General features: G+C 41.4%; 1 protein-coding gene across 1 annotated transcript in view; it reads left to right on the top strand.

The window, feature by feature from the left end:
• Nucleotides 1-2467: 2467 nt before the first annotated feature.
• The window catches only part of LOC127929364 (isocitrate dehydrogenase [NADP], mitochondrial-like), a 93173-nt gene continuing 68878 nt past the window's right edge, over nucleotides 2468-26762 (top strand). Inside the window, exons 1-2 of the mRNA XM_052517330.1 lie at nucleotides 2468-2778; nucleotides 10246-10337. Coding sequence (XP_052373290.1) covers nucleotides 2661-2778; nucleotides 10246-10337 — 210 coding nt within the window. The 5' untranslated portion in view covers nucleotides 2468-2660. The remainder of the gene's footprint in view (nucleotides 2779-10245; nucleotides 10338-26762) is intronic.

The following is a 26762-nucleotide window of genomic DNA, read 5'->3' as shown; positions in this document are numbered from 1 at the left end:
AAGTATGCTTGGGGTCATTGTCCAGCTTTAACTTCCTGACTGATGTCTTGAGATGTTGCTTCTATATATCCACATAATTGTCCTGCCTCATGATGTCATCTATTTTGTGAAGTGCACCAGTCCCTCCTGCAGATAAGCACCCCAACAACATGATGCTGCCACCCCTCTGCTTCACGGTTGGGATGGTGTTCTTCGGGTTGCAAGCCTCCCCCTTTTCCCTCCAAACATAACGCTGGTCATTATGGCCAAACAGTTCTATTTTTGTTTCATCAGACCAGAGAACATTTCTCCAAAAAGTACTATCTTTGTCCCCATGTGCAGTTGCAAACCGTAGTCTGGCTTTTTTTATGGCATTTTTGGAGCAGTGGCTTCTTCCTTGCTGAGCGGCCTTTCAGGTTATGTCGATATAGGACTCGTTTTACTGTGGATATAGATACTTTTGTACCTGTTTCTTCCAGCATCTTCACAAGGTCCTTTGCTGTTGTTCTGGGATTGATTTGCACTTTTCACACCAAAGTATGTTCATCTCTAGGAGACAGCGGTATGACGGCTGCGTGGTCCAATGGTGTTTATACTTGTGTACTATTGTTTGTACAGATGAACGTGGTTCCTTCAGGTGTTTGGAAATGAGGATAAACTAGACTTGTGGAGGTCTACAATTATTTTTCGGAGGTCTTGGGTGATTTATTTTGATTTTCCCATGATGTCAAGGAAAGAGGCACATAGTTTAAAGGTAGGCCTTGAAATACATCCACAGGTACACCTCCAATTGACTAAAATTATGTCAGTTAGCCTATCAGAAGCTTCTAAAGCCATGGCATAATTTTGGGGAATTTTCCAAGCTGTTTAAAGGCACAGTCAACTTAGTGTATGTAAACTTCTGACCCACTGGAATTGTGATACAGTGAAATAATGTCTGTAAAAAATTGTTGGAAAAATGACTTGTCATGCACAAAGTAGATGTCCTAACCGACTTGCCAAAACTGTAGTTTGTTGACAAGAAATGTGTGGAGTGGTTGAAAAACTAGTTTTAATGACTCCAACCGAAGTGTATGTGAACCTCTGACTTCAACTGTCAACCCTCAGTGTAGTTTCATTATCTAGGCAGCAGATGGCAGTACCTGCATGGTGGACTCCAAGAATCAAACCCAGCTTTTATTATGCTATGAAACAGGTGCTACGGTATAGTCTACAGTACAGTACCCCCTTCTGGTATTCTGGTGGTGTCCTTTGCCCCAAATGAGAGCTGTGCTCAGTTTAGGAGGAATAAAGTCTATATTCTATTCTAGTTGCCAAGTAGACCTGTGCATTTCATTTCAACCTAGCTAATATAATTTAATTCAACTGTAAATGGAGATAGAGTAAGTAGGCTGCAGTAGTAACCTCGGTATCATAGATCGTAAGAGGTTAGATAAATATTAAAACGTTTAGGTACTGACTGAAAAATACAAGTTAAATGGGTTTCCATCATCTTTAAATGTACTGATGGTTTTGTAACACCAACTGTTGAGTTATAAAGCAAATGTTCCCGCTCTGGTCTTGGCGCATGAGCTCTAGTCAACAGCTCGCAGATATAGGCTACCTACATTATATTATTAGTAGTTAATTAACAGCTCACAGATATAGAGCGGGTAGGCTACCTACATTATGATATTATTAGTAGTTAATTAACAGCTCACAGATATAGAGCGGGTAGGCTACCTACATTATGATATTATTAGTAGTTAATTAACAGCTCACAGATATAGAGCGGGTAGGCTACCTACATTATGATATTATTAGTAGTTAATTAACAGCTCACAGATATAGAGCGGGTAGGCTACCTACATTATGATATTATTAGTAGTTAATTAACAGCTCACAGATATAGAGCGGGTAGGCTACCTACATTATGATATTATTAGTAGTTAATTAACAGCTGGCAGATATATAGCGGGTAGGCTACCTACATTATGATATTATTAGTAGTTAATTAACAGCTCACAGATATAGAGCGGGTAGGCTACCTACATTATGATATTATTAGTAGTTAATTAACAGCTGGCAGATATAGAGCGGGTAGGCTACCTACATTATGAGTTTATTATGGAGAAGAGCGATATTATTTGTATTTGTCAATCGGCAGCCAAGCATCGCTCATCATGTCACCAGAATAAGACCCTCGATATTAATTGGAAAGGTGCATCAAGCTCATCACCTTCCACATTCACCACCCTGTGAAGTTCCTCGTTTATTTTATCTGTAGCCTAAAAAATTGCATGCTTTCCAGAGTCCTAGTGGTAGATCCACACAACGTATCATTGTGTGACTCCAAGTTTATTAAATCAGTATTTGCGTATCCACCTCCATTTCTCGCATAATACATTTTACAGACACAAAAAGATCCCACCATGTCGAATGAATAATATATCTGTCAGCATTTAAAAAAATAAATACCGGCATTTCATGTTTACATCAGCCCTGTCATGACTTTTTTCAGAGGTCAGGTCATTCATCTGCATGAAATGGTTGGATGGAAACTTGATTGGTGACGCTTAAGTGTGTTGAATATAACGGACGGACGCCCATAAAATATACATAGCCTCATTTATTTACCGGCTGTCGGGTATTCATTCATATAAGACCTGTCCTCGTGGTCATAACCGTCTCTCCGGTGAACCATGACGGGATACCTGAGGGTTCTGTCCTCCGTCTCGAGGTATGGAGCGACGTTTACCGAAAACCCTGCTATGTTTGCGCCTGCTGCCGCCGTGTGCCAGAGTCTGCGACACAGAAACTGTGAGTCTTTAAACTGAACCAAAACTCCTCTAGCTGCTAAGGTAGCCTGGTTTCACTGCACAGTCGTCCTCGCATGGAATAGATTCATCTGTTCAGAGTATACATTGCCAATGTATTTTATATTCAAAGTTTTGGCTTTGCTACAAAGTAGTGGATGTGCAGGAGTGACCTTTGATTTGTTACCTCGTATTGTTTGTGTCACAGCAATGCGATGTCGTGGCTTCAGAACATATGGTGGGAACTGTGAAATAATGGGGATTTGGAATATTGTAAAAGTTGACCAACTGTGTTGAATGTAGAATGTCAAAAAAACAGAAGTAACATTGTCACATCACACATTGTAGGCGACCTCAATACATACAATTACAATTCAACAACGGTATAATGTACTGGCATAATTTATGCCAGGTGCCAAAGTCCAGACAGTATATGAATGCTGTTGGATACATTTTAAGGCTGAGGGGTGGGGGGGGGGGTTGTCTGTTCTGAATCTGACATGGTGTCATGTGTTAATATACTGTAGTAATAATGTATGTTGTTAATGTTTAATATGACCTGGTGTTTCCAGATGCAGCTGAACACGTCAAGGTGGACCAGACAGTGTGTTACTGTAATAACATGTTACTGTAATGATGTGTTTAATGGTTTCAGATATTACTGTAATAACATGTTACTGTAATGATGTGTTTAATGGTTTCAGATATTACTGTAATAACATGTTACTGTAATGATGTTTTTAATGGTTTCAGATATTACTGTAATAACATGTTACTGTAATGATGTGTTACTGTAATAATGTGTTACTGTAATCATGTGTTTATTGTTTAATGGTTTCAGATGTTACTGTAATCATGTGTTGAATGGTTTCAGATGTCACTGTAATCATGTGTTTAATGGTTTCAGATGTTACTGTAATCATGTGTTTAATGGTTTCAGATGTTACTGTAATCATGTGTTTAATGGTTTCAGATGTCACTGTAATCATGTGTTTAATAGTTTCAGATGTTACTGTAATCATGTGTTTAATGGTTTCAGATGTCGCTGTAATCATGTGTTTAATGGTTTCAGATGTTACTGTAATCATGTTTTTAATAGTTTCAGATGTTACTGTAATCATGTGTTTAATGGTTTCAGATGTCACTGTAATCATGTGTTTAATAGTTTCAGATGTTACTGTAATCATGTGTTTAATGGTTTCAGATGTCACTGTAATCATGTGTCTAATGGTTTCAGATGTCACTGTAATCATGTGTTTAATGGTTTCAGATGTTACTGTAATCATGTGTTTAATAGTTTCAGATGTTACTGTAATCATGTGTTTAATGGTTTCAGATGTTACTGTAATCATGTGTTTAATAGTTTCAGATGTTACTGTAATCATGTGTTTAATGGTTTCAGATGTTACTGTAATCATGTGTTTAATAGTTTCAGATGTTACTGTAATCATGTGTTTAATGGTTTCAGATGTTACTGTAATCATGTGTTTAATAGTTTCAGATGTTACTGTAATCATGTGTTTAATGGTTTCAGATGTCACTGTAATCATGTGTTTAATGGTTTCAGATGTCACTGTAATCATGTGTTTAATGGTTTCAGATGTCACTGTAATCATGTGTTTAATGGTTTCAGATGTTACTGTAATCATGTGTTTAATGGTTTCAGATGTTACTGTAATCATGTGTTTAATGGTTTCAGATGTTACTGTAATCATGTGTTTAATGGTTTCAGATGTTACTGTAATCATGTGTTTAATGGTTTCAGATGTTACTGTAATCATGTGTTTAATGGTTTCAGATGTTACTGTAATCATGTGTTTAATGGTTTCAGATGTTACTGTAATCATGTGTTTAATGGTTTCAGATGTTACTGTAATCATGTGTTTAATAGTTTCAGATGTTACTGTAATCATGTGTTTAATGGTTTCAGATGTTACTGTAATCATGTGTTTAATGGTTTCAGATGTTACTGTAATCATGTGTTTAATGGTTTCAGATGTCACTGTAATCATGTGTTTAATGGTTTCAGATGTCACTGTAATCATGTGTTTAATGGTTTCAGATGTCACTGTAATCATGTGTTTAATGGTTTCAGATGTCACTGTAATCATGTGTTTAATGGTTTCAGATGTCACTGTAATCATGTGTTTAATGGTTTCAGATGTCACTGTAATCATGTGTTTAATGTTTAATGGTTTCAGATGTCACTGTAATCATGTGTTTAATGGTTTCAGATGTTACTGTAATCATGTGTTTAATGGTTTCAGATGTTACTGTAATCATGTGTTTAATAGTTTCAGATGTCACTGTAATCATGTGTTTAATGGTTTCAGATGTCACTGTAATCATGTGTTTAATGGTTTCAGATGTTACTGTAATCATGTGTTTAATGGTTTCAGATGTCACTGTAATCATGTGTTTAATGTTTAATGGTTTCAGATGTCACTGTAATCATGTGTTTAATGGTTTCAGATGTTACTGTAATCATGTGTTTAATGGTTTCAGATGTTACTGTAATCATGTGTTTATGGTTTCAGATGTCACTGTAATCATGTGTTTAATGTTTAATGGTTTCAGATGTCACTGTAATCATGTGTTTAATGTTTAATGGTTTCAGATGTTACTGTAATCATGTGTTTAATGGTTTCAGATGTCACTGTAATCATGTGTTTAATGGTTTCAGATGTCACTGTAATCATGTGTTTAATGTTTAATGGTTTCAGATGTCACTGTAATCATGTGTTTAATGGTTTCAGATGTCACTGTAATCATGTGTTTAATAGTTTCAGATGTCACTGTAATCATGTGTTTAATGGTTTCAGATGTCACTGTAATCATGTGTTTAATGGTTTCAGATGTCACTGTAATCATGTGTTTAATGGTTTCAGATGTCACTGTAATCATGTGTTTAATGGTTTCAGATGTCACTGTAATCATGTGTTTAATGTTTAATGGTTTCAGATGTTACTGTAATCATGTGTTTAATGTTTAATGGTTTCAGATGTCACTGTAATCATGTGTTTAATGGTTTCAGATGTCACTGTAATCATGTGTTTAATGGTTTCAGATGTCACTGTAATCATGTGTTTAATGGTTTCAGATGTCACTGTAATCATGTGTTTAATGGTTTCAGATGTCACTGTAATCATGTGTTTAATGGTTTCAGATGTCACTGTAATCATGTGTTTAATGTTTAATGGTTTCAGATGTTACTGTAATCATGTGTTTAATGGTTTCAGATGTTACTGTAATCATGTGTTTAATGGTTTCAGTTATGTAATCAGTTTAATGTGTCACTGTAATCATGTGTTTAATGGTTTCAGATGTCACTGTAATCATGTGTTTAATGGTTTCAGATGTCACTGTAATCATGTGTTTAATGGTTTCAGATGTCACTGTAATCATGTGTTTAATGGTTTCAGATGTCACTGTAATCATGTGTTTAATGTTTAATGGTTTCAGATGTTACTGTAATCATGTGTTTAATGGTTTCAGATGTTACTGTAATCATGTGTTTAATGGTTTCAGATGTCACTGTAATCATGTGTTTAATGGTTTCAGATGTCACTGTAATCATGTGTTTAATGGTTTCAGATGTCACTGTAATCATGTGTTTAATGGTTTCAGATGTCACTGTAATCATGTGTTTAATGGTTTCAGATGTCACTGTAATCATGTGTTTAATGGTTTCAGATGTCACTGTAATCATGTGTTTAATGTTTAATGGTTTCAGATGTTACTGTAATCATGTGTTTAATGGTTTCAGATGTTACTGTAATCATGTGTTTAATGGTTTCAGATGTCACTGTAATCATGTGTTTAATGTTTAATGGTTTCAGATGTTACTGTAATCATGTGTTTAATGGTTTCAGATGTCACTGTAATCATGTGTTTAATGGTTTCAGATGTCACTGTAATCATGTGTTTAATGGTTTCAATGGTTTCAGATGTTACTGTAATCATGTGTTTAATGGTTTCAGATGTCACTGTAATCATGTGTTTAATGGTTTCAGATGTCACTGTAATCATGTGTTTAATGGTTTCAGATGTTACTGTAATCATGTGTTTAATGGTTTCAGATGTCACTGTAATCATGTGTTTAATGGTTTCAGATGTCACTGTAATCATGTGTTTAATGGTTTCAGATGTCACTGTAATCATGTGTTTAATAGTTTCAGATGTTACTGTAATCATGTGTTTAATGTTTAATGGTTTCAGATGTTACTGTAATCATGTGTTTAATAGTTTCAGATGTTACTGTAATCATGTGTTTAATGGTTTCAGATGTCACTGTAATCATGTGTTTAATGGTTTCAGATGTTACTGTAATCATGTGTTTAATGGTTTCAGATGTTACTGTAATCATGTGTTTAATAGTTTCAGATGTCACTGTAATCATGTGTTTAATGGTTTCAGATGTTACTGTAATCATGTGTTTAATGGTTTCAGATGTCACTGTAATCATGTGTTTAATGGTTTCAGATGTTACTGTAATCATGTGTTTAATGGTTTCAGATGTTACTGTAATCATGTGTTTAATAGTTTCAGATGTCACTGTAATCATGTGTTTAATGGTTTCAGATGTCACTGTAATCATGTGTTTAATGGTTTCAGATGTTACTGTAATCATGTGTTTAATGGTTTCAGATGTCACTGTAATCATGTGTTTAATGGTTTCAGATGTCACTGTAATCATGTGTTTAATGTTTAATGGTTTCAGATGTCACTGTAATCATGTGTTTAATGGTTTCAGATGTCACTGTAATCATGTGTTTAATGTTTAATGGTTTCAGATGTCACTGTAATCATGTGTTTAATGGTTTCAGATGTTACTGTAATCATGTGTTTAATGGTTTCAGATGTTACTGTAATCATGTGTTTATGGTTTCAGATGTCACTGTAATCATGTGTTTAATGTTTAATGGTTTCAGATGTCACTGTAATCATGTGTTTAATGTTTAATGGTTTCAGATGTTACTGTAATCATGTGTTTAATGGTTTCAGATGTCACTGTAATCATGTGTTTAATGTTTAATGGTTTCAGATGTCACTGTAATCATGTGTTTAATGGTTTCAGATGTTATGTAATCATGTGTTTAATGGTTTCTGTCAAATCATGTGTTTAATGGTTTCAGATGTTACTGTAATCATGTGTTTAATGGTTTCAGATGTCACTGTAATCATGTGTTTAATGGTTTCAGATGTCACTGTAATCATGTGTTTAATGGTTTCAGATGTCACTGTAATCATGTGTTTAATGTTTAATGGTTTCAGATGTTACTGTAATCATGTGTTTAATAGTTTCAGATGTTACTGTAATCATGTGTTTAATGGTTTCAGATGTTACTGTAATCATGTGTTTAATAGTTTCAGATGTTACTGTAATCATGTGTTTAATGGTTTCAGATGTCACTGTAATCATGTGTTTAATGGTTTCAGATGTCACTGTAATCATGTGTTTAATGGTTTCAGATGTCACTGTAATCATGTGTTTAATGGTTTCAGATGTCACTGTAATCATGTGTTTAATGGTTTCAGATGTCACTGTAATCATGTGTTTAATGTTTGTAATCATGTTTCAGATGTTACTGTAATCATGTGTTTAATGGTTTCAGATGTCACTGTAATCATGTGTTTAATGTTTAATGTTTCAGATGTCACTGTAATCATGTGTTTAATGGTTTCAGATGTCACTGTAATCATGTGTTTAATGGTTTCAGATGTCACTGTAATCATGTGTTTAATGGTTTCAGATGTCACTGTAATCATGTGTTTAATGGTTTCAGATGTCACTGTAATCATGTGTTTAATGTTTAATGTTTCAGATGTTACTGTAATCATGTGTTTGTTTCAGATTTGTAATCATGTGTTTAATGGTTTCAGATGTCACTGTAATCATGTGTTTAATGGTTTCAGATGTTACTGTAATCATGTGTTTAATGGTTTCAGATGTTACTGTAATCATGTGTTTAATGGTTTCAGATGTTACTGTAATCATGTGTTTAATGGTTTCAGATGTCACTGTAATCATGTGTTTAATGGTTTCAGATGTCACTGTAATCATGTGTTTAATGGTTTCAGATGTCACTGTAATCATGTGTTTAATGGTTTCAGATGTTACTGTAATCATGTGTTTAATGGTTTCAGATGTTACTGTAATCATGTGTTTAATGGTTTCAGATGTCACTGTAATCATGTGTTTAATGGTTTCAGATGTCACTGTAATCATGTGTTTAATGGTTTCAGATGTTACTGTAATCATGTGTTTAATGTTTAATGGTTTCAGATGTTACTGTAATCATGTGTTTAATGGTTTCAGATGTCACTGTAATCATGTGTTTAATGGTTTCAGATGTTACTGTAATCATGTGTTTAATGGTTTCAGATGTTACTGTAATCATGTGTTTAATCATGTGTTTAATGGTTTCAGATGTCACTGTAATCATGTGTTTAATGGTTTCAGATGTCACTGTAATCATGTGTTTAATGGTTTCAGATGTCAATCTGTAATTGTGTTTAATGGTTTCAGATGTCACTGTAATCATGTGTTTAATGGTTTCAGATGTTACACTGTAATCATGTGTTTAATGGTTTCAGATGTCACTGTAATCATGTGTTTAATGGTTTCAGATGTCACTGTAATCATGTGTTTAATGGTTTCAGATGTCACTGTAATCATGTGTTTAATGGTTTCAGATGTCACTGTAATCATGTGTTTAATGGTTTCAGATGTTACTGTAATCATGTGTTTAATGTTTCAGATGTCACTGTAATCATGTGTTTAATGGTTTCAGATGTCAATCATGTAATCATGTGTTTAATGGTTTCAGATGTCACTGTAATCATGTGTTTAATGTGTTTAATGGTTTCTGTAATCATGATGTTTCAGATGTTACTGTAATCATGTGTTTAATGGTTTCAGATGTCACTGTAATCATGTGTTTAATGGTTTCAGATGTTACTGTAATCATGTGTTTAATGGTTTCAGATGTCACTGTAATCATGTGTTTAATGGGTTTCAGATGTCACTGTATTCATGTGTTTAATGGTTTCAGATGTCACTGTAATCATGTGTTTAATGTTTAATGTTTCAGATGTTACTGTAATCATGTGTTTAATGGTTTCAGATGTTACTGTAATCATGTGTTTAATGGTTTCAGATGTCACTGTAATCATGTGTTTAATGGTTTCAGATGTCACTGTAATCATGTGTTTAATGGTTTCAGATGTCACTGTAATCATGTGTTTAATGGTTTCAGATGTCACTGTAATCATGTGTTTAATGTTTAATGGTTTCAGATGTTACTGTAATCATGTGTTTAATGGTTTCAGATGTCACTGTAATCATGTGTTTAATGGTTTCAGATGTTACTGTAATCATGTGTTTAATAGTTTCAGATGTCACTGTAATCATGTGTTTAATGGTTTCAGATGTCACTGTAATCATGTGTTTAATGTTTAATGGTTTTAGATGCAGTTAAGCGTATCAAGGTGAACCAGCCGGTGGTGGAGATGGATGGAGATGAGATGACAAGGATCATCTGGGAGTTCATCAAGGAGAAGGTACTGTAGTACACCATGGGCCTCTAACCCCTAACTCTACTGTACACCATGGACCTCTAACCCCTAACTCTACTGTACACCGTGGACCTCTAACCCCTAACTCTACTGTACACCGTGGACCTCTAACCCCTAACTCTACTGTACACCATGGACCTCTAACCCCTAACTCTACTGTACACCGTGGACCTCTAACCCCTAACTCTACTGTACACCGTGGACCTCTAACCCCGAACTCTACTGTACACCATGGACCTCTAACCCCTAACTCTACTGTACACCATGGACCTCTAACCCCTAACTCTACTGTACACCATGGACCTCTATCCCCTAACTCTACTGTTCACCATGGACCTTTAACCCCTAACTCTACTGTACACCATGGACCTCTAACCCCTAACTCTACTGTACACCATGGACCTCTAACCCCTAACCCCTAACTCTACTGTACACCGTGGACCTCTAACCCCTAACTGGACCTTTAACCCCTAACTCTACTGTACACCGTGGACCTCTACACCATGGACCTCTAACCCCTAACTCTACTGTACACCATGGACCTCTAACCCCTAACTCTACTGTACACCATGGACCTCTAACCCCTAACTCTACTGTACACCATGGACCTCTAACCCCTAACTCTACTGTACACCATGGACCTCTAACCCCTAACTCTACTGTACACCATGGACCTCTAACCCCTAACTCTACTGTACACCATGGACCTCTAACCCCTAACTCTACTGTACACCATGGACCTCTAACCCCTAACTCTACTGTACACCATGGACTGTTCACTGGACCTAACCCCTAACTCTACTATACACCATGGACCTCTAACCCCTAACTCTACTGTACAACCTATGGACACCATGGACCTATAACCCCTAACTCTACTGTACACCATGGACCTCTAACCCCTAACTCTACTGTACACCATGGACCTCTAACCCCTAACTCTACTGTACACCATGGACCTCTAACCCCTAACTCTACTGTACACCATGGACCTCTATCCCCTAACTCTACTGTTCACCATGGACCTTTAACCCCTAACTCTACTATACACCATGGAGCTATAACCCCTAACTCTACTATACACCATGGACCTCTAACCCCTAACTCTACTGTACACCATGGACCTATAACCCCTAACTCTACTGTACACCATGGACCTCTAACCCCTAACTCTACTGTACACCATGGACCTATAACCCCTAACTCTAACACTACATATCTACAATACAAAATGTATAATACCGCCATACAACAATATTACAATGTACCTGTGTGTAGAGTTTGTGTGCTTGTATGCATGTCTGTATCTTTGTGTGTGTTTCTCTTCACAGTCCCTGCTTCTCCAAAAGGTCTATTTTTTCCTTTAAAAAAAATCTGATTCTACTGCTTGGATCAGTTACCTGATGTGGAATAGAGTTCCATGCAGTCATGGCTCTATGTTGTACTGTGCGCCTCCCATAGTCTGTTCTGAACTTGTGAAGAGACCTCTGGTGGCATGTCTTGTGGGGCATGCATGAATGTCCGAGCTGTGTGCTAATAGTTTAAACAGACAGCTCGGTGCATTCAGCATGTCAATACTTCTTACAAAAACAAGTAGTGATGAAGTCAATATCTCTTCCACTTTGAGCCATGAGAGATTGACATGCATATCATTCATGTTAGCTCCCCGTGTACTTTTAAGGGCCAGCCATGCTGCCCTGTTCTGAACCAACTGTAAAGTTCCTCTTTGTGGCACCTGATCACATGACTGAAAAGTAGTCCAGGTGTGACAAACCTAGGGCCTGTAGGACCTGCCTTGTTGATAGTGTTGTTAAGAAGGCAGAGCAGCGCTTTATTATGGACAGACTTCTCCCCATCCTAGCTACTGTTGTATCAATATGTTTTGACCATGACAGTTTACAATCCAGGGTTACTCCAAGCAGTTATGTCACCTCAACTTGCTCAATTTCCACATTATTCATTACAAGATTTAGTTGAGGTTTAGGGTTTAGTGAAATGTTTGTCCAAAATACAATGCTTTTAGTTTTGGAAATATTGAGGACTAACTTATTCCCTGCCACCCATTCTGAAACTAACTGCAGCTCTTTGTTAAGTGTTGGGGCTCCCGAGTGGCGCAGCGGTGTAAGGTACTGCATCTCAGTACTAGAGGCATCACTAAAGACCCTGGTTCGATCCGGGCTGTATCTCAACCCGGCCGTGATTGGGAGTGTCATAGGGCGGTGCATAATTGGCCCAGCGTCGTCCGGGTCAGTGGATGGTTTGGCCGGGGTAATCCGTCATTGTAAAATAAGAATGTGTTCTGATTTGCGTAGTTAAATAATATAAAATAAAACGTGTTCCAGTCATTTCAGTCACTGTAGTAGCTGACGTGTATATTGTTGAGTCAGCCGCATGCATAGACATACATTTACTTAAAGCCAGTGGCATGTCATTACTAAAGATTGAAAATGAAAGGGGCCTAAACAGCTGCCCTGGGGAATTCCCGATTCTACCTGGATTTTGTTTGGCGAGGTTAAAGAACACCCTCTGTGCTCTATTAGACAAGTAACTCTTTATCCGGGGCGGCAGGGTAGCCTAGTGGTTAGAGCGTTGGACTAGTAACCGGAAGGTCCAGGTGTGACAAGTAGTGATGAAGTCAATCTCTCCTCCACTTTGAGCCATGAGAGATTGACATGCATATAATTCATGTTTGCTCCCCGTGTACTTTTAAGGGCCAGCCATGCTGCCCTGTTCTGAACCAACTGTAAAGTCCCTCTTTGTGGCACCTGATCACATGAGCTGACAAGGTACACATCTGTCGTTCTGCCCCTGAACAGGCAGTTAACCCACTGTTCCTAGGCCGTCATTGAAAATAAGAATTTGTTCTTAACTGACTTGCCTGGTTAAATAAAGGGAAAAAAATCTGCAATATAGCAGAGGGTGTAAAGCCATAACACATCCGTTTTTCCAGCAGCAGGCTATGATCGATAATGTCAAAAGTCTAACAAAACAGCCCCCACAATTTATTCATTATACATTTCTCTCAACCAATCATCAGTCATTTGTGTAAGTGCTGTGCTTGTTGAAGGTCCTTCCCTATAAGCGTGCTGAAAGTCTGTTGTCAATTTGTTTACTGTGAAATAGCATTGTGTCTGGTCAAACACAATTTTTTCCAAAAGTTTACTAAGGGTTGGTGACAGACTGATTGGTCGGCTATTTGAGCCAGTAAAGGGGGCTTTAATATTCTTAGGTAGCGGAATGACTTTAGCTTCCCTCTAAGCCTGAGGGCACACACTTTCTAGTAGGCTTATATTGAAAAAATGGCAAATAGGAGTGACAATATCATCCACTATTATCTTAAGTAATTTTTCATTTAGGTTGTCAGACCCAAGGTGGCTTTTTATTGTTTTGTAACAGTATTTTTATTGGAATTTCACCATTTTCACCCATATTGAGAGACAACAACAGAGACAAAGCACGCAGAACAAAAACAAGAAAAACAGCACCCACTTACACATATCTACGTGCATATATATACACATACATACATACCCATACATACACACACATACGCATACATACGCGCACGCACGCACACCCATACATACGTACACCATTTTTCTCTTCCCGCTCGGTGCTTCTCTCACCCCATCACCATCATCCATGGTGTACAGTACTGTTAGTGGTCAGGACAGTGGTCCATGGTGTATAGTACTGTTAGTGTTAGCTAGGTACATAGTTGTCTTTGCTGTCTTCGTATCCAAGATAATTGTGTAGTTTAGAGTGTGTAGTCTTAGAGTGATTATCTTAATTTACCGAGGTTAGCTAGCCAGCTATTTGTCGTCCTTAACGTAGGAGACACTGCTAGCTAGCCAACAGCTAGCCAACGTCTACCGAATAGAACTTCCGCACTCAACAACCCGGTCGCATTCCGCTTCGCTCCACAGGTAGTATCACATTTTCATTTCATTTCATTACAGCACAACGGTTTGATTTGTTTGATCGTAGCTAGCTACATAGCTAGCTACATAGCTGTCTTTGTATCAAAGATAATTGTGTAGTCGAGAGCGATTTTCTAGGTTAGCTAGCCAGCTATTGTCGTTCTTTTAACGCAACGTAACGTAATCAACACTGCTAGCTAGCCAGCTAGCCTCCGAATAGCAGCACTGTAGAAACTATTACACTCAACGGAACGACTTGATTAGTGTAGTGTCAACAACGCAGCTACTGCCAGCTAGCCTACAAAGTCAACAACGCAGCCACTGCCAGCTAGCCTACTTCAGCAGTACTGTATCATTTTAATCATTTTAGTCAATAAGATTCTTGCTACGTAAGCTTAACTTTCTGAACATTCGAGACGTGTAGTCCACTTGTCATTCCAATCTCCTTGCATTAGCGTAGCCTCTTCTGTAGCCTGTCAACTATGTGTCTGTCTATCCCTGTTCTCTCCTCTCTGCACAGACCATACAAACGCTCCACACCGCGTGGCCGCGGCCACCCTAATCTGGTGGTCCCAGCGCGCACGACCCACGTGGAGTTCCAGGTCTCCGGTAGCCTCTGGAACTGCCGATCTGCGGCCAACAAGGCAGAGTTCATCTCAGCCTATGCCTCCCTCCAGTCCCTCGACTTCTTGGCACTGACGGAAACATGGATCACCACAGATAACACTGCTACTCCTACTGCTCTCTCTTCGTCCGCCCACGTGTTCTCGCACACCCCGAGAGCTTCTGGTCAGCGGGGTGGTGGCACCGGGATCCTCATCTCTCCCAAGTGGTCATTCTCTCTTTCTCCCCTTACCCATCTGTCTATCGCCTCCTTTGAATTCCATGCTGTCACAGTTACCAGCCCTTTCAAGCTTAACATCCTTATCATTTATCGCCCTCCAGGTCCCCTCGGAGAGTTCATCAATGAGCTTGATGCCTTGATACGCTCCTTTCCTGAGGACGGCTCACCTCTCACAGTTCTGGGCGACTTTAACCTCCCCACGTCTACCTTTGACTCATTCCTCTCTGCCTCCTTCTTTCCACTCCTCTCCTCTTTTGACCTCACCCTCTCACCTTCCCCCCCTACTCACAAGGCAGGCAATACGCTCGACCTCATCTTTACTAGATGCTGTTCTTCCACTAACCTCATTGCAACTCCCCTCCAAGTCTCCGACCACTACCTTGTATCCTTTTCCCTCTCGCTCTCATCCAACACCACACTGCCCCTACTCGGATGGTATCGCGCCGTCCCAACCTTCGCTCTCTCTCCCCCGCTACTCTCTCCTCTCCCATCCTATCATCTCTTCCCTCTGCTCAAACCTTCTCCAACCTATCTCCTGATTCTGCCTCCTCAACCCTCCTCTCCTCCCTTTCTGCATCCTTTGACTCTCTATGTCCCCTATCCTCCAGGCCGGCTCGGTCCTCCCCTCCCGCTCCGTGGCTCGACGACTCATTGCGAGCTCACAGAACAGGGCTCCGGGCGGCCGAGCGGAAATGGAGGAAAACTCGCCTCCCTGCGGACCTGGCATCCTTTCACTCCCTCCTCTCTACATTTTCCTCCTCTGTCTCTGCTGCTAAAGCCACTTTCTACCACTCTAAATTCCAAGCATCTGCCTCTAACCCTAGGAAGCTCTTTGCCACCTTCTCCTCCCTCCTGAACCCCCCCCCCCTCCTCCCTCTCTGCAGATGACTTCGTCAACCATTTTGAAAAGAAGGTCGACGACATCCGATCCTCGTTTGCTAAGTCAAACGACACCGCTGGTTCTGCTCACACTGCCCTACCCTATGCTCTGACCTCTTTCTCCCCTCTCTCTCCAGATGAAATCTCGCGTCTTGTGACGGCCAGCCGCCCAACAACCTGCCCGCTTGACCCTATCCCCTCCTCTCTTCTCCAGACCATTTCCGGAGACCTTCTCCCTTACCTCACCTCGCTCATCAACTCATCCCTGACCGCTGGCTACGTCCCTTCCGTCTTCAAGAGAGCGAGAGTTGCACCCCTTCTGAAAAAACCTACACTCGATCCCTCCGATGTCAACAACTACAGACCAGTATCCCTTCTTTCTTTTCTCTCCAAAACTCTTGAACGTGCCGTCCTTGGCCAGCTCTCCCGCTATCTCTCTCAGAATGACCTTCTTGATCCAAATCAGTCAGGTTTCAAGACTAGTCATTCAACTGAGACTGCTCTTCTCTGTATCACAGAGGCGCTCCGCACTGCTAAAGCTAACTCTCTCTCCTCTGCTCTCATCCTTCTAGACCTATCGGCTGCCTTCGATACTGTGAACCATCAGATCCTCCTCTCCACCCTCTCCGAGTTAGGCATCTCCGGCGCGGCCCACGCTTGGATTGCGTCCTACCTGACAGGTCGCTCCTACCAGGTGGCGTGGCGAGAATCTGTCTCCTCACCACGCGCTCTCACCACTGGTGTCCCCCAGGGCTCTGTTCTAGGCCCTCTCCTATTCTCGCTATACACCAAGTCACTTGGCTCTGTCATAACCTCACATGGTCTCTCCTATCATTGCTATGCAGACGACACACAATTAATCTTCTCCTTTCCCCTTCTGATGACCAGGTGGCGAATCGCATCTCTGCATGTCTGGCAGACGTATCAGTGTGGATGACGGATCACCACCTCAAGCTGAACCTCGGCAAGACGGAGCTGCTCTTCCTCCCGGGAAGGACTGCCCGTTCCATGATCTCGCCATCACGGTTGACAACTCCATTGTGTCCTCCTCCCAGAGCGCTAAGAACCTTGGCGTGATCCTGGACAACACCCTGTCGTTCTCAACTAACATCAAGGCGGTGGCCCGTTCCTGTAGGTTCATGCTCTACAACATCCGCAGAGTACGACCCTGCCTCACACAGGAAGCGGCGCAGGTCCTAATCCAGGCACTTGTCATCTCCCGTCTGGATTACTGCAACTCGCTGTTGGCTGGGCTCCCTGCCTGTGCCATTAAACCCCTACAACTCATCCAGAACGCCGCAGCCCGTCTGGTGTTCAACCTTCCCAAGTTCTCTCACGTCACCCCGCTCCTCCGCTCTCTCCACTGGCTTCCAGTTGAAGCTCGCATCCGCTACAAGACCATGGTGCTTGCCTACGGAGCTGTGAGGGGAACGGCACCTCAGTACCTCCAGGCTCTGATCAGGCCCTACACCCAAACAAGGGCACTGCGTTCATCCACCTCTGGCCTGCTCGCCTCCCTACCACTGAGGAAGTACAGTTCCCGCTCAGCCCAGTCAAAACTGTTCGCTGCTCTGGCCCCCCAATGGTGGGACAAACTCCCTCACGACGCCAGGACAGCGGAGTCAATCACCACCTTCTGGAGACACCTGAAACCCCACCTCTTTAAGGAATACCTAGGATAGGATAAGTAATCCTTCTCACCCCCCTAAAAGATTTAGATGCACTATTGTAAAGTGGCTGTTCCACTGGATGTCATAAGGTGAATGCACCAATTTGTAAGTCGCTCTGGATAAGAGCGTCTGCTGAATTACTTAAATGTAAATGTAAATGTAAGGACATTTATAAAAACAATATCTATATGTAATCGTACTTGAGCAATCCAATTAAGAATAATACACAGATTGCATATATCCCCAAATCGCAGACATGCTTTTAGCCCCACTTCCTCTTCCCCTCAGTGTCTTAAATGCAAAACTGATACAGGCACCCTAACACATTGTTTATGGTCATGTACCAAAATACAAGGATACTGGTCTGGTGTTCTGCAAGAAATTGAAAAGATCCTAGGGGTTGATCTAGAGTTGGACCCAGTTTCATTACTGTTAGGTCTCCCTAGTAGGCATGTTACTTCTGTGGGTAAAGGGAGGCTTTACAACATCCTTACCTTCGCTGCGAGGAAAAACATCCCGTTACAGTGGATTAGTGATAAGGTTCCTTCTATTAAAGATTGGCATAAGATACTATTTGAATGGGTGCCTCTGGAATATCTGACATGTTGTAACAATTTTGACTTGAGGTTATTATTTATAGGGGTGCCAGGTAGGTTGTGCCTACCAGAGAAAACATTGGTTTCTCCTTTTAGTTTGGGTGGGAATGAGTCCCATCTGGTCCGTCAAGTCTACACCAATACAAAGGACTTATGGAAATAAACTTTTCATAAACCCTTAAAACATTGGAAAGAACTTCAAAAACAACTATTCTTTTGCGTGGGTTGTAATAGCAACAACAATGATTACACACACACATATAATAATACCTCGGGCCTAAAAAGAGTCAAGCCCTGTAAAGGAGTTCAGTGAACTCAAGTGACTTTTGTCACGCAATGTTTGTTCGTTCATTCAGTGTAGTGTAAACCCAGTATTAAACATACCATCAATATAACAATTATTTTACCATAGAACTTAAAGCGTATCAACTCTTACTAAGTCCTCAAATACAACTAACTACATAAATCATCACAGTATACCTCACATCAAAACAAATGAAATACCGTATACAAAAAGGTGGTAGTCAGTCCGTCAGTCAGACAATCCAATCCGCCAATAGATCTCCAGCGGAGAAAGGCCACGAAGAACGGAGAGGTGTAGTCCAGGGACGCAAAGAGTGTCCTGACCACTAACAGTACTGTACACCATGGATCACTGTCCTGACCACTCTAACAGTACTATACACCTTGGACCACTGTCCTGACCACTAACAGTACTATACACTATGGACCACTGTCCTGACCACTAACAGTACTGTACACCATGGACCACTGTCCTGACCACTAACAGTACTATACACTATGGACCACTGTCCTGACCACTCTAACAGTACTGTACACCATGGATCACTGTCCTGACCACTCTAACAGTACTATACACCTTGGACCACTGTCCTGACCACTAACAGTACTATACACTATGGACCACTGTCCTGACCACTAACAGTACTATACACTATGGACCACTGTCCTGACCACTAACAGTACTATACACTATGGACCACTGTCCTGACCACTCTAACAGTACTGTACACCATGGACCACTGTCCTGACCAGGTCTTGTAATGTCTGAGGAAACGATGGATTAATTATGGACAGAAAGTATCCACTCCACTTCACTCCCATGTTTTATGAGCTGAAATAAAAGATCCCAGAAATGTTCCATACTCACAAAATGCTTATTTCTCTCAAATTTGCTTACATTGCTGTTAGTGAGCATTTCACCTTTGCCAAGATAATCCATCCACATGACAGCTGTGGCATATCAAGAAGCTTAATAACAGCATGATCATTACACAGGTGCACCTTGTGCTGGATACAATAAAATGCCATTCTAAAATGTGCAGTTCTTTCACACAACACAATGCCACAAATGTCTCAAGTTTTGAGGTAGCATGCAATTGGCATGCTGACTGCAGGAACGTCCACCAGAGCTGTTGTCAGAGAATTGAATGGCCATTTCTCTACCATAAGCCGCCTCCAACGTTGTTTTAGACTATTTGGAAATACATTTAACCTAAAAACAACGCAGACCACGTGTAACCACGCCAGTCCAAGACCTCCACATCCGGCTTCTTTACCTGCTGGATCGTCTGAGACTAACCACCCGAACAGCTGATTAAACTCTGGGTTTAGACAACTGAAGAATTTCTGCACTAACTGTCAGAAACGTCTCAGGGAAGCTCATCTGTGTGCTCACCAGGGTCTTAACCTGTCTGCAGTTTGGCGTCGTAACCGACTTCAGTGGGCAAATGCTCACCTTTGATGACACTGGCACGCTGGAGAAGTGTGCTCTTCACAAATGAATGAACTTAATCAACTTTTTCAACTGTATGATGGCAGACGGTCTGTATGGCGTCGTGTGGGCAAGTGGTTTGCAGATATCAACGTTGTGAATCGAGTGGTCTGTATGGCGTCGTGTGGGCAAGTGGTTTGCAGATATCAACGATGGTCTGTGATCGACTGTATGGCGTGTGTGGGCAAGTGGTTTGCAGATAATGGCGTCGTGTGGGCAAGTGGTTTGCAGATATCAACGTTGTGAATCGAGTGGTCTGTATGGCGTCGTGTGGGCAAGTGGTTTGCAGATATCAACGTTGTGAATCGAGTGGTCTGTATGGCGTCGTGTGGGCAAGTGGTTTGCAGATATCAACGTTGTGAATCGAGTGGTCTGTATGGCGTCGTGTGGGCAAGTGGTTTGCAGATATCAACGTTTGAATCGATGGTCTGTATGGCGTCGTGTGGGCAAGTGGTTTGCAGATATCAACGTTGTGAATCGATGGTATGGCGTCGTGTGGGCAAGTGGTTTGCAGATATCAACGTTGTGAATCGAGTGGTCTGTATGGCGTCGTGTGGGCAAGTGGTTTGCAGATATCAACGTTGTGAATCGAGTGGTCTGTATGGCGTCGTGTGGGCAAGTGGTTTGCAGATATCAACGTTGTGAGTCGAGTGGTCTGTATGGCGTCGTGTGGGCAAGTGGTTTGCAGATATCAACGTTGTGAATCGAGTGGTCTGTATGGCGTCGTGTGGGCAAGTGGTTTGCAGATATCAACGTTGTGAATCGAGTGGTCTGTATGGCGTCGTGTGGGCAAGTGGTTTGCAGGCAAGTGGTTTGCAGATATCAACGTTGTGAATCGAGTGGTCTGTATGGCGTCGTGTGGGCAAGTGGTTTGCAGATATCAACGTTGTGAATCGAGTGGTCTGTATGGCGTCGTGTGGGCAAGTGGTTTGCAGATATCAACGTTGTGAATCGAGTGGTCTGTATGGCGTCGTGTGGGCAAGTGGTTTGCAGATATCAACGTTGTGAATCGAGTGGTCTGTATGGCGTCGTGTGGGCAAGTGGTTTGCAGATATCAACGTTGTGAATCGAGTGGTCTGTATGGCGTCGTGTGGGCAAGTGGTTTGCAGATATCAACGTTGTGAATCGAGTGGTCTGTATGGCGTCGTGTGGGCAAGTGGTTTGCAGATATCAACGTTGTGAATCGAGTGGTCTGTATGGCGTCGTGTGGGCAAGTGGTTTGCAGATATCAACGTTGTGAATCGAGTGGTCTGTATGGCGTCGTGTGGGCAAGTGGTTTGCAGATATCAACGTTGTGAATCGAGTGGTCTGTATGGCGTGGTTTGCAGATATCAACGTTGTGAATCGAGTGGTCTGTATGGCGTCGTGTGGGCAAGTGGTTTGCAGATATCAACGTTGTGAATCGAGTGGTCTGTATGGCGTCGTGTGGGCAAGTGGTTTGCAGATATCAACGTTGTGAATCGAGTGGTCTGTATGGCGTCGTGTGGGCAAGTGGTTTGCAGATATCAACGTTGTGAATCGAGTGGTCTGTATGGCGTCGTGTGGGCAAGTGGTTTGCAGATATCAACGTTGTGAATCGAGTGGTCTGTATGGCGTCAAGTGTTTGGGCAAGTGGTTTTTGCAGATATCAACGTTGTGAATCGAGTGGTCTGTAAGTGGTTTGCGTATCAACGTGTGGGCAAGTGGTTTGCAGATATCAACGTTGTGAATCGACTGTTGTGTGTGGGCAAGTGGTTTGCAGATATCAACGTGGTCTGTCTGTATGGCGTCGTGGTTTGGGCAAGCAAGTGGTTTGCAGATATCAACGTTGTGAATCGAGTGGTCTGTATGGCGTCGTGTGGGCAAGTGGTTTGCAGATATCAACGTTGTGAATCGAGTGGTCTGTATGGCGTCGTGTGGGCAAGTGGTTTGCAGATATCAACGTTGTGAATCGAGTGGTCTGTATGGCGTCGTGTGGGCAAGTGGTTTGCAGATATCAACGTTGTGAATCGAGTGGTCTGTATGGCGTCGTGTGGGCAAGTGGTTTGCAGATATCAACGTTGTGAATCGAGTGGTCTGTATGGCGTCGTGTGGGCAAGTGGTTTGCAGATATCAACGTTGTGAATCGAGTGGTCTGTATGGCGTCGTGTGGGCAAGTGGTTTGCAGATATCATTGTGAATCGAGTGGTCTGTATCAACGTTGTGAATCGAGTGGTCTGTATGGCGTCGTGTGGGCAAGTGGTTTGCAGATATCAACGTTGTGAATCGAGTGGTCTGTATGGCGTCGTGTGGGCAAGTGGTTTGCAGATATCAACGTTGTGAATCGAGTGGTCTGTATGGCGTCGTGTGGGCAAGTGGTTTGCAGATATCAACGTTGTGAATCGAGTGGTCTGTATGGCGTCGTGTGGGCAAGTGGTTTGCAGATATCAACGTTGTGAATCGAGTGGTCTGTATGGCGTCGTGGGGCAAGTGGTTTGCAGATATCAACGTTGTGAATCGAGTGGTCTGTATGGCGTCGTGGTGGGGGCAAGTGGTTTGCAGATATCAACGTTGTGAATCGAGTGGTCTGTATGGCGTCGTGTGGGCAAGTGGTTTGCAGATATCAACGTTGGTCTGGTCTGTATGGCGTCGTGTGGGCAAGTGGTTTGCAGATATCAGCGTTGTGAATCGAGTGGTCTGTATGGCGTCGTGTGGGCAAGTGGTTTGCAGATATCAACGTTGTGAATCGAGTGGTCTGTATGGCGTCGTGTGGGCAAGTGGTTTGCAGATATCAACGTTGTGAATCGAGTGGTCTGTATGGCGTCGTGTGGGCAAGTGGTTTGCAGATATCAACGTTGTGAATCGAGTGACGTGTATGACAGTGTGTTCCAGTTCCTGCCAATATCCAGCAACTTCTCACAACCATTGAAGAGGAGTGGCACAACATTCCACAGGCCACAATCAACAGCCGGATGAACTCTATGCAAGGGGATGTGTCTTTCTGCATGAGGCAAATGGTGGTCACACCAGATACTGGATGGAATTCAAATCATACAGGATGTTACGAATTATAATTCGTACAATATGTTCCGAATTTGGTGAACGTACACTTGCTGACAGGTGTATAAAATCGAGCACACAGCCATGCAATCTCCATAGACACTCATTGGTAGTAGAATGGCCCGTACTGAAGTGTTCAGTGACTTTTAGCAACAGGCTGAAATAGCTGAATCCACTCATTTGAAGGTGTGTCCACATACTTTTGGTCAGAGTGTAAATTTAGCAGATTTGTAACATAAAATAGAAAGAAACGTGCGCTCTCTTAACAACAGTCTATTCCCAGGATGCGTCAATTTCAAGTTTGGGGAAGCTACAAGTTATCCTACCATTTCTACCCATCTGTTTGCCAGTTATGATTTTCATATGCACATATTCGTGAAACAATTTAATTTCAATTATAACGTATTCATTTCTCATGTGGTTAATAATACCAATCAGGATTAAAATGATAAAAATCTAAAAATGGAAATTCCACCGATGCGAGACCAACAGCCTCTGTCATAATAAATATTATGGACACATTGATTCACCGTGAGCCATTGGCAGCTAAAGAAATGAGAGATGGCCAATGTAGCAGTAGGCCCATTGTCAACTAAGTAAAAATACATAAATCTGACAAAATATCCTGATGAAAATGCAGGTTCTTTCAATTGCATTCATCTCTCTACACCGCCTGTCTGCCTCCCTCCCTTTCTATCTGTCTTGACTTGAGCTATCACTAGTGAAGTGTATGTAACATGGTAGCCTATCAAATCAATCAACTGGGTCTTGCCCAATGACTGTATATGAAGCTCTGGCCAAAGATGTTGCTTGCAAACTTGCAACAATGTATCAACTAGCCTATTCAGAGCCCTCAGAGTTTCCCACCAGTGAGCTCTGGACAGACAGCTGTTTCTGTGCAAAAGGAAATGTTGAGGTATTTTATGATGTTCCACTCGATATATTGGATACTGTGGATTGTTTCAAATCACAAGCCTGTAGGTCTATATACCAAGCCTGTATGTCTATATACCAAGCCTGTAGGTCTATATACCAAGCCTGTAGGTCTATATACCAAGCCTGTATGTCTATATACCAAGCCTGTATGTCTATATACCAAGCCTGTAGGTCTATATACCAAGCCTGTAAGTCTATATACCAAGCCTGTAGGTCTATATACCAAGTCTATATACCAAGCCTGTAAGTCTATATACCAAGCCTGTATGTCTATATACCACGCCTGTATGTCTATATACCAAGCCTGTAGGTCTATATACCAAGCCTGTAGGTCTATATACCAAGCCTGTATGTCTATATACCAAGCCTGTAGGTCTATATACCAAGCCTGTATGTCTATATACCAAGCCTGTATGTCTATATACCAAGCCTGTATGTCTATATACCAAGCCTGTAGGTCTATATACCAAGCCTGTAGGTCTATATACCAAGCCTGTATGTCTATATACCAAGCCTGTATGTCTATATACCAAGCCTGTATGTCTATATACCAAGCCTGTAGGTCTATATACCAAGCCTGTATGTCTATATACCAAGCCTGTATGTCTATATACCAAGCCTGTAGGTCTATATACCAAGCCTGTAGGTCTATATACCAAGCCTGTAGGTCGATATACCAAGCCTGTAGGTCGATATACCAAGCCTGTAGGTCTATATACCAAGCCTGTAGGTCTATATACCAAGCCTGTAGGTCTATATACCAAGCCTGTATCTATATACCAAGCCTCTATATACCAAGCCTGTAGGTCTATATACCAAGCCTGTAGGTCTATATACCAAGCCTGTAGGTCTATATACCAAGCCTGTAGGTCTATATACCAAGCCTGTAGGTCTATATACCAAGCCTGTAGGTCTATATACCAAGCCTGTAGGTCTATATACCAAGCCTGTATGTCTATATACCAAGCCTGTAGGTCTATATACCAAGCCTGTAGGTCAATATACCAAGCCTGTAGGTCTATATACCAAGCCTGTAGGTCTATATACCAAGCCTGTAGGTCTATATACCAAGCCTGTAGGTCTATATACCAAGCCTGTATGTCTATATACCAAGCCTGTAGGTCTATATACCAAGCCTGTAGGTCTATATACCAAGCCTGTAGGTCTATATACCAAGCCTGTAGGTCTATATACCAAGCCTGTATGTCTATATACCAAGCCTGTAGGTCTATATACCAAGCCTGTAGGTCGATATACCAAGCCTGTATGTCTATATACCAAGCCTGTAGGTCTATATACCAAGCCTGTAGGTCTATATACCAAGCCTGTAGGTCTATATACCAAGCCTGTATGTCTATATACCAAGCCTGTATGTCTATATACCAAGCCTGTAGGTCTATATACCAAGCCTGTAGGTCTATATACCAAGCCTGTAGGTCTATATACCAAGCCTGTAGGTCTATATACCAAGCCTGTAGGTCTATATACCAAGCCTGTAGGTCTATATACCAAGACTGTAGGTCCATACACAAAGCCTGTAGGTCTATATACCAAGCCTGCGACATGGGCAGTGTGTGTGGCAATAGGCCTCGCTGATTATTGAGATGCAGCTGTCTGTGAAAAGCAATGCATCTAAAATATGAATGAAGATGATATGCCTTCAGTATCATTTGAAATGTTGAGATGAGAAGAAGAGGAGGGTTGTAAGCGAAGATATTGGTGCTTCTCTCTCCAGAATGTGTTCATATCTCCAGAATGTGCTCATATCTCCAGAATGTGTTCATATCTCCAGAATGTGTTCATATCTCCAGAATGTGTTCATATCTCCAGAATGTGTTCATATCACCAGAATGTGTTCATATCTCCAGAATGTGCTCATATCTCCAGAATGTGTTCATATCTCCAGAATGTGTTCATATCTCCAGAATGTGTTCATATCTCCAGAATGTGCTCATATCTCCAGAATGTGTTCATATCTCCAGAATGTGTTCATATCTCCAGAATGTGCTAATATCTCCAGAATGTGCTCATATCACCAGAATGTGTTCATATCTCCAGAATGTGCTCATATCTCCAGAATGTGTTCATATCTCCAGAATGTGCTCATATCTCCAGAATGTGTTCATATCTCCAGAATGTGTTCATATCTCCAGAATGTGTTCATATCTCCAGAATGTGTTCATATCTCCAGAATGTGCTCATATCTCCAGAATGTGCTCATATCTCCAGAATGTGCTCATATCTCCAGAATGTGTTCATATCTCCAGAATGTGTTCATATCTCCAGAATGTGCTCATATCTCCAGAATGTGCTCATATCACCAGAATGTGCTCATATCACCAGAATGTGTTCATATCTCCAGAATGTGCTCATATCACCAGAATGTGCTCATATCTCCAGAATGTGCTCATATCACCAGAATGTGCTCATATCTCCAGAATGTGCTCATATCTCCAGAATGTGCTCATATCACCAGAATGTGCTCATATCTCCAGAATGTGCTCATATCACCAGAATGTGCTCATATCTCCAGAATGTGCTCATATCACCAGAATGCATTGAGCTGTCTCCCCCTAATTCTTACGCATTCATTGTTTTATTGTGTTAATGGTTTGTCCTTTGTTTATTTTGATCAATTCCCCATTACATATGTCACCAGTAATAAATTTACCCTTAATCCCCGTAATTTGGTTACATACATTTCTGTTAATGCATGAATTAATTAGGCCTACAGTCATTTACTGTGATGTTG

This window comes from Oncorhynchus keta, unplaced genomic scaffold (assembly GCF_023373465.1).
Source record: "Oncorhynchus keta strain PuntledgeMale-10-30-2019 unplaced genomic scaffold, Oket_V2 Un_scaffold_6846_pilon_pilon, whole genome shotgun sequence".
In the NCBI taxonomy this organism is placed as follows: Eukaryota; Metazoa; Chordata; class Actinopteri; order Salmoniformes; family Salmonidae; genus Oncorhynchus; species Oncorhynchus keta.
This window is presented reverse-complemented; position numbering and strand designations above follow the sequence as displayed.